The following is a 9,252-nucleotide window of genomic DNA, read 5'->3' as shown; positions in this document are numbered from 1 at the left end:
AACATTTCATTCTATTATATATAGAGTCTCCATGAGTCAGAACGGATTCGACAGTCACTAACAGCAACACATGACAATGACAGATGATGCAGAACTTCTTTTCATGTCTATTGGCCATCTATCTGTCTTTTTTTTAAACCATTTTATTAGGGGCTCATACAACTCTTATCACAATCCATACATACATCAACTGTGTAAAGCGCATTTGTACATTCATTGCCCTCATCATTCTCAAAACATTTCCTCTCCACTCAAGCCCCCGGCATCAGGTCCTCATTTTTCCCCTCCCTCCCCACTCCCTCCTCCCTCATGAGCCCTTGATAATTTATAAATGATTATTTTGTCATATCTTTCCCTGTCCGACGTCTCCCTTCACTCACTTTTCTGTTGTCCATTCCCCAGGGAGGAGGTCACATATAGTTCCTTGTAATCGGTTCCCTCCTTCCAACCCATTCTCCCTCTACCCTCCCAGTATCGCCACCTGGATGCTTTCTCACCGGCGCACTTTGCAAGGTTCTTAAAACATCTTCCAGTGAGCCTGCATGATGGGTCTGTCCTTGAGAAAGTTTATCAAGGGCGCTCATTTCGAACTCTAAACCACGGTCACCATAACCTTTTGAGCTAGCCTCTCTGCTTTGAATTTCATCGGCTCGGCAGATCCCCCGGGAAGTCACTGTTGTGATTGACCCCTTTCTGTCAGCCCCCTAAGAGACTAAGGAAGCACCTTACCGAGGGAGCGAGTCTGTGGCTGAGACATGCCCACATGCGCTCTGTTGAGGGTGACCCAATGCAGGGACGAGCTGAACCCCAGGAGCAGTACTGTCTGAGTCACCCCCATCTGTAAGACAAGGGGGCTTCCAAAGCATATGACCGAAAATGGAATAGAAAGATAATAGAGTTTTTGTCATGCACTTTTGGAAGCCCGTTCAAGTATGTATACGTGTGTGTGCATGTACGTGTATCTACATACATATGTATGAAATCTTGTGTGTGCATAGTCACTCACCTGGATGCATTTGTTGTTACTGTTGTGTGCTGTCAACTCAAACTCATGTGACTTCATGTGACAGTGTGGAGCTGCCCCGTGAAAGAGGCAGACTCTGGTAGAAAGAAATAGACTGTGCGTGTGTGTGTGTGTGCGCGTGTGTGTGACATGTCTATACATAAACACGCATGTATAAAGTGCTTGTGTGTCTATTCACCAAGACTGACTAGGAAAGCTGGCAATCGGTGTCCAGTTCTAAGTACCAGCCAGTGAAAACCCCAGGGGGCACGGGGCTCCGTCCACAGCCAGCCACGGAGACGGCGCCGGGCCAGCAGTAGTCTCTCTGTAGTGTGTGGAGTCGGCATGATTCGAGGGCCACTGCACAGCAGCCAACAACAACAACCCACGTCTCTGGACAGGCCTCACATTCACGCCGCTGCTGGGCTTGCATGCCCCTGGCATTTACCCAGCTGTCTTGGCCTTTCTTCTCCCTCCCTGCCCAATGGTCCCACCTGCCATTCTGGGCGGATGCGCTTGCTCTGGCTGTCCCTGGCCCTCCCAGGCCACACATGGGCTCTGGGGACACACCACTTCTGGAATCCCCTGGTTAGCTGAGGCTCCCCAGGGCTCTACCCTGCTCTCTGGCTCGGGGCAAGATAGATTCTGCAGAATTCCCTTCTAGACCACACAGGAGGAATGTGTTTGTGATTCTACACCAAAGAACTGGTCACAGGTAGCAGTTCTTACATTCTTATTCCGCAGTCTTACAGCAGCACTATCCACAGTAGCCAAAAGGTGCCCGAAGTCCGTCCACAGATGAAAGGCTACCGAGACGACACAGGGGCACACCATAGAGTCCTCTTCAGCCATCAGGAGTGCACCCCGTCAGTTGCAGGGGATTACTGTGATGCCACACGGATCAGATGTGTGCAAATGCACAGACCGGAGTGGCTTGGGAGTGACCAGCGGCAGGGGTGGCGAGTGATGGGTTAAGGGATGCACAGTTTCTGGTCAGGTGGTGGTTGCACTGCTGGGGAACACAGCCACCTGAGCTGTCCACTGAGGAATGGGTCACATGGTTGCAGGTTTTCGACAGGTAGCCCCTGACTCACCAGCATAGTGCGGTCACAAGTAACTGCCCTTCCAACCGTCCGTTCTGACTTGTCTGTGTTATCGTTAGTAACATGTGCTACATGCAGTATGTAGCACGTACTGTGCTGATGTTATCATTCTCAGTACACAAGCTGATAACAAGAGGCAATAGTAATGAAAAGCTATAGGAAAAGAAATAGACATTCGGCTTACATCAGAACCCACTAGTGACAGAGTCATTGTCACAAAACTCCTGTGTGCATCAGGTCTACCGGTACCTAGTTTAACTCCCTCCCCACCCCCACGTCCCAGCACGAGTGCACAAGTCCCAAGGCAGCCCCACTCAGCCCGCGTCCCTGGGCCCATCCCAGGCCCTGCTGCTGGAGCTCACAGTTACGTCAGGTGCCGGCCAGCCTCGAGGCCTGTGGCTCCAGGAGCAGCCTTCAGAGTGCACCCACGCAGGCCGGGCCCACTCAGAGCCGTGCCACCACCAGTACTTAGGGGAGAGAGTCCACCCCTGTGCACTGCGCCCCAGCGTCACCCCGGCTGTTGGTCTGTCCGTCCGTCCCAGGGGCCATTTGGATGTTTCAGCATGAGCTGCCCCTGAAGGCTGGGGCACAAACAGTTTTCTTGTGTGGGACCGCCCTGGTCTCCTCGTACACTGCCACAGACACGCTTTCAGCGTGTGGCTTTACCCAACAGATCTGCCCTCTCCCAGTTTAGGAAGCGGGAAAGGTTCAGACTCACCTGGCGGCTTCGAGGGCAGACCGAGCTGGCGACTGCAGACTGGACAAGCCTCCAGGACAGCTCTGCTCTGACACCCGGGAACCCACTCGATGGTACATAACACAGTAACAACATCCACCGGAGGACCAGGCCCCAGAGGCTCCGATGCGGACGAGGCCACCGCTGGCCCTGGGTTGAGCACAGGCTTTGGAATAACGTGTGCTGCCCACTCTTTCTAATGGGGGGAGAGCCTGTTGCAGAACACACACACACACGCACGCACACATCCCCACGCAGACACACACGTATGTGCGAGACAGAGGCCTCCCAGCACGTTTTATGAAGTCAGTTTGCTCTTAACTCCAAAGCTGCCAAGATTGTAGAGCGAGGTGGTGATCCTCACGAAACACAGCATCATGAACAAGGGGGCGGGGGCGGGGGAGATCTAAAAGTCTATGACTAAACCTCACGCAGGTTCAAACTACCTTGAAGTCCTAACACCATTTAAATAAACAGCAACTGGAATCTATACGAGAAACATTCTCAGCGTGTTTAATTCAACAGCCACACTCTGCTCAGTGGGGACCTAGCTCCTTCACTTTTTCAAAAGATGGGTGAATGTTTCCATTTAAAGTATTTGCAGGAGTATTCTTTTTGGATTGCCTGCCTTCACTTGCTCTTAGAGACCCTGTCAGCCTGCTGGTTTACAGACACCACCACTTGTATCTTCTACCTCTGGGCTTTATGGGGAGTTTTGTACCACTGCTAGTCCATGGTGGCTTCGTGGTGGGAACTTGTAACTCCCTAAACGAAGGTCTGTCTGTGCCCGGTTGCTGAATGGAGAGGCCACTGTCTGGACGCTGTGTCTGGGAGGAGTGGTCGTCTATAACGTTGGTCTTTGGCCTTCTGTACAGAGAGATAAGTATTGTGACACATTCACGGCTTCCTGTGTGGTTGTGGGGTCTAGGTAACATCTGAGTGAAGAAGTTATTTCCAGGCACAGTACGATAAAAGCACACGTGCATCCTTGACGTGTTGTACGACCAATGGTGCATTTAAGTATTGCTTACTTTTTTTCCCCCCTCATGGGCTTTTGAACAGGGAACAAAGGTTTATAAGTACATTTATGCATTCTTGTGTTTTACTGGGAAGGTCTGATTTGGGGGATTAGGTAACAGTCAAATGAATAACTTATTTTGAGGCTCAATACTATGCAAGCAGGTGTTAGAGCGTCTTCAACAGCCTGTGTGCAATTCATGCCATTGTCAAGAACCTGCCTTCTGGTTTGTGAGCTATGAGTAGCTGTTTTGCAACAAGGATTGATTCATTGCAGTGGCCACGGACAAGAGGAAGACCCTCATTTCTCGTCAGGAACCAGCCAGACATTGCCAGGTGCCAAGTGGGAACCCGTTCCGGTGGGTTGGAAAACACCTCCTTGTCTAGGGAGCCAGGGCCATGCCGGGAATGAGCAGGAACAGGCCGTCTCTAGGTAGTAGTGACATGCGTGTGTGCGGCTGGTGCGGGGTCCTCTTCTGTGTTACCCCGTATTTTCAACAACACTTTCACTCAATAAATTAAAATTGCAAAGATAGAACTGTTTTTTGGTTTGTTTGGGGTTTTTTTTTGCAATACAAATAAAAGTTTTAAAAAAACACAACAAATAAAAGTTAATTGTACAAAAGGAAGACCTTCCTATTTCATGACTCCCTAAGGCTAACAAAAGATGAATTATTTCAAAGCTTTAATGTCACCACCCCTTCTGCTCCCAATTATAAAAGTGGTCCAACTAAATGTTATCAGAACAGACATCATCAGTAAAGCCGCATCCTTTAAAGGAGACTGCCCCAGGTACTATTTCTGTGCACACGTGATCTTCCTGACATGGGATGGTGTGATCTTCGGTCCTCATAAAGTGTCCCTGGTGGCTCCATCCTGCCCATCATTTTCAGATTTAACAGAAGCAATGTCATGCCTTGAGGTACCAGCCTTACTTCCTTAAAACCAGGAAACTGATCGATTAAACAGCATGGATAGCATCATCTCATTGGTCTCTTCTGGTGTGTTATTAGGGAATAACATATAGTTTGGACCTGAGGACTTGGGGTTGAATTTCCTTAAGTGTTGGCTGAATTTGGTGTTGCCTGGCCAAGTGTTCTGTTTGTGACTGTTGTGATCTGTTATACAGTTTGGGGTTTTTCTTCTTCTCTCTGCTAGCAAAAGTGCCTCGTGTTTTAGACATTATATCAGAATCTGGTGTGCATCCTGGATTCACTGTGGTTTGCCATATAATGGACATCCTTGTAACCATCTCAAAGCATTTGTGGGTGAGCTGAGTTTGTTAAATATAACAAGGCCTGGCCCTTCATCTTCATAGTCTTTAAACTGAGAAAGCATGTAAAGATCTCTTTGAACAATTTGGTTTGATATCCATGTTTTGGGTTATATTGTTCAAACAACCTGAGGCTACCTGTTCAAAACCTTCCCCCAAGCCTTGTTGCATCTGTTCAACTTCCAAACCCTACTGGGATATACGAGGGGGTGCATGCACACACACACACACACACACACACACACACACACACACACACACAATGGATTCCACCCTATCCCTGAGCTATGTATTTAAATAGTTTTACAAAAAACAACCTTATCACCTTCAAAGTATTCTCCATTACACGCAATACATTTGTCAAATCCATGATTCCTTTCCTGGAAATATTTTTCAAACTCATTGTTTGGATGGCTGACAGCATCATTTATTTCTTCACCTCTTCTACATCATCAAATCACTGTCCTTTCATTTCCGTCTTCATTCTCAGAAACAAAAAGAAGTCGCACAGAGCGAGGTCAGATGAGTAAGGTACATGGGACAAGAGAGGTGTGTTGTTTTTTGCCCAAAACTGGAGCATTGAGATGGCTGTGTGAGCAGGTGCATTGTCATGATGGCTAAACCAGTCCCCTGTCTGCCACAAATCAAGCCTTTTTTGTCTCACACTGTTATGCAGTCTTTTCAGAACCTCTAAATAGAAAGCTTGATTAACAGTCTGAGGTAGTTAGTTTATTGTGCCAACCTGGCCGATAAACATATGTGGGGTTAATTGAAGGGTGGAGGGATAAATGGCTCCGTGAGCCTCACCTTTCTAGTTCTCGGGTCTCTTGTTTTGTAATGATCCGACCAGGGTGGAGTTGCCTTAGCCAGTTTCCTGCTTCAACTGCCAAAGCTCACTTCCTGCAAGACATCCCTGAGGAGACGCTACATGGACCAACCCCGATGCAGCCCTGGGTGCTGGAGCAGCCGTGTGGAGACCCCTGCCAGCACTGAAATGGTTACACATTCACTGACTTGGCTTTCCTCCTGCAGTCGGCATCATTGTGTGTGTTTTGTGAGATGGAGGAGGACTTTGTGGATTGGTGTTGGACATATGGGTTAATGTTGGACTTGTGGGCTTGGGCAGCACTGGGTTGGGATGTTTTCTTGATGTGCACTTAACCTTTATATAAAACTCTCTCTTATACATGAGTTTCTGAGGATTTGTTTCTCTAAAGTACCCAGACTCACACACAGTCTGACCTGATGGAATGAACAACAAATGCACTACGAGTCAACATTTTCATCCATTCAGGAAGTTGATGGATGTCCAGAATGAGGTTTCTCATTAATCGACATTTCACCTTTTTTGAAACAAAGAAATCACTATACACTTGAGTTTTTTCCACAGCTCTGCCCTTGTAAGCTGTGTTCAATATCACAACAGTTTCTGCAGCACTTTTCCCAAACAGGACACAAAATGTGGGATTAATTGAAGGGCAGAGAGATAAATGGCTCAGTGAGCCTCACCTTTCTAGTTCTCTGGTCTCTTGTTCTCTGATGGTCAGACCAGTGTGTGGCTGCCTTAGCTGGCAAGGCTCACTTCCTGCAAAACATCCTTGAAGTGAAGTCACCTGGACTTACCCTGATGCAGCCCTGGGTGCTGGAGCACTCGTGTGGAGACCCCTGCCAGCGCTGAGATACTTACACATTCACTGACTCAGTTTTCCTCCTGCAGTCGGCATCATTGTGTCTGTTTTGTAAGATGGAGGAGGACTTTGTGGATTGGTGTTGGGCATATGGGTTAATGTTGGACTTGTGGACTTGGGCAGCACTGGGTTGGGATGCTTTCTGAATGTACACTTACCCTACATATAAAACTCTCTCATACATATATGAGTTTCTGTGAATTTCTTTCTTTAGTTTACCCAGACTAACACAATGAGGTTCAAGTGAAAATGCTTTTACAAAAAAATTCACCGTGACCAGAGAGAACCTTCCCAGGCAATGCCACTGGTTGCACTAACCTAGAGTGAATTGCTTGATGCTCACCAAGCAGGAACAACGTGTACTACAAAAGTTCCACTCAGCAGAGCTTTTTTTCCATTTGGGGGTGGGGGGGTTCCCCCTTGTATTAGTCTTGGTAGACTAGAGAAACAAATTCATAGACACATGTGTAGAAGAAAGAGCTTTAAGTATAAGAGCAGTTGAATATTGAGAAAACATCCCAGTCCAGTCCAGATCAAGTCCATAAGTCCGATATTAGCCCATATGTCCAATACCAATCTATAAAGCCCTCTTCAGCCTCATGAAACACATGCAATGATACTGAATGAAGGAAGATCACAGGAGGCCAGTGGTGGGAAGTCTTGTGGCTCCAGTGGCGTTGTAAGCATCACAGCCCTGGCAGGGCTCTCCATGTGGCTTCTCCAGCTCCAGAGGTCTGGCTCTATCAGCTTCCTTCCATGTGTCTTCTCCACAGGGATGTCTCACAGGGAGTGCGCAGAGAGAGAGTGTGTCTCCTGCCTCCAAGGAGGAAATACAGGGGTTCCCAGAGTCCTCAGGAGAAGGCCATGCCCACACAGAGGCCTCATTGGCTGTATTCTGATTGACAGGTTAGACTCCACCCCTATACTCTTAATCCTCAAATTGACACCAGATTATGTAACTACCACACCCCTTGTATACCATTTAATATTACTAAAATCCCATCTTACATAACAGAAGAACATCCAATGCTCAATCAATAATTTCACATGCATTCTATTAGTGAGGAAATATTACAATACTGGGAAATTAGAACCATAAAATGATTCGATTGTGAAAAGATTTATTTAAAAATCAGCCACCACCGAATGTCCCATTCCAATCAGATAAAGAGGCTTCTATTCTGTCCTTTAAAGGAACAAATGCTACTTTTAACACCGCTGGGCTCATTTACCCAAATCCAATGCCAGCATGTTACTGGGAATGAGTCTGCTGTTAGTCTAATCAAATCCGAGAACAGTGAGGGAGAAAATAATGAAAGTTCATAAAACGAGTTAGAGGCTCATTTTTATCTGTCCCTGGTATCAATGTGGGACATGAAAACCCCGAAGGGGATCAGCTCAGGAGCTAGGTGTCAAAGCCCTGATGTCACCCCCTCTGGAGTATGACCACCTGGAGTGCCACCAGGCTTTCTGTTTCATTGCCAGCCAGGATCCATGGCCCAGGCTCAAGTTCCTCAATCTGTTGACCAGCAGATATTAAGACTCGTTCTGTCTGTATACTTGTCTCCTGGCCAAATGATGATTCTTTTCATTTTGGTGGAAAGGTACTCCCATGCACTAGTCTCGGGGCAGTCCAAAAGCAGGGACCAGGTTCCTCACGCTGGTGATGTAGCTTCACTGCCCCTGAAACATCTCATCTGCGCTTCAGACTGTGGACAAATTGACCTCCTGTTCGTGATGCTCCTGGCAAACATCCTTTACTAGCTGAGCTACACCACGACTCCCTTTAGAGATGATACAGGATTGTGATTTGAAGGTTTTAAGGTTTTTCTCAGTGAAGGACTCAGGGTGCCTCCACTCTCAATAGGCCCAGTATATCTGGATTCTGAAAGAATTTGAGCAAGCCTGGGGAATGCTGGGTAAGCAGACAGCTAAGCTTACAGGAAGAGGGGATGAGGTGTGGGGGTGCACACCACGTAGCTGTCTGAGGTGCTGCAGTACCTTCTTTAGAGGGAAGAAAGGGTGGTGAGGTGTACCCAGACAGCCAGGTGAATGTGGGCTATTCCATAGGCTCTATTAGATCAGAGCATTTTAAAACTCCTCATTGGGTTTTGAATTTTTCATATCCCTTTTTACACCAACTGAACCTCTTAACTTTTTCTCCTGTAAGCAATTAATTTACTTTTATAATAGCTTCCCTCCCAACCCTACATTGACAGTGGAATCTCTCCTGTGTTCCTAGAAAATTTGTGTGTGTTTGTGTCAAGAGGTGGTTCTTGTCATCATGCCAACATTCTATTAATTTCAGCAACACTTCATGTGAATGGGATTGGCTTTTGGGTCTTTTTTTTAAATTTTTTTTTTTATGTTTTCTTTTTCTTTTCTTCTTTTTTTTTAATTAATCAATTTATTGGGGCTCATACAATTTATCA

General features: G+C 47.0%; 1 protein-coding gene and 1 pseudogene across 1 annotated transcript in view; one reads left to right on the top strand and one right to left on the bottom strand.

The window, feature by feature from the left end:
- LOC101659188 (DNA-binding protein RFX2-like) overlaps positions 1-3,332 on the top strand; it is a 35,881-nt gene extending 32,549 nt beyond the window's left edge. Inside the window, exon 10 of the mRNA XM_045298697.1 lies at positions 2,796-3,332. Within this exon, the coding sequence (XP_045154632.1) occupies positions 2,796-2,895 (100 nt within the window). The 3' untranslated portion in view covers positions 2,896-3,332. The remainder of the gene's footprint in view (positions 1-2,795) is intronic.
- Positions 3,333-4,654: 1,322 nt separating this feature from the next.
- The window catches only part of LOC101659503, an 11,929-nt pseudogene continuing 7,331 nt past the window's right edge, over positions 4,655-9,252 (bottom strand).

The sequence above is a fragment of the Echinops telfairi genome, unplaced genomic scaffold (assembly GCF_000313985.2).
Source record: "Echinops telfairi isolate 266 unplaced genomic scaffold, ASM31398v2 ScPeMD7_7441;HRSCAF=8479, whole genome shotgun sequence".
Lineage (NCBI taxonomy): Eukaryota > Metazoa > Chordata > Mammalia > Afrosoricida > Tenrecidae > Echinops > Echinops telfairi.
This window is presented reverse-complemented; position numbering and strand designations above follow the sequence as displayed.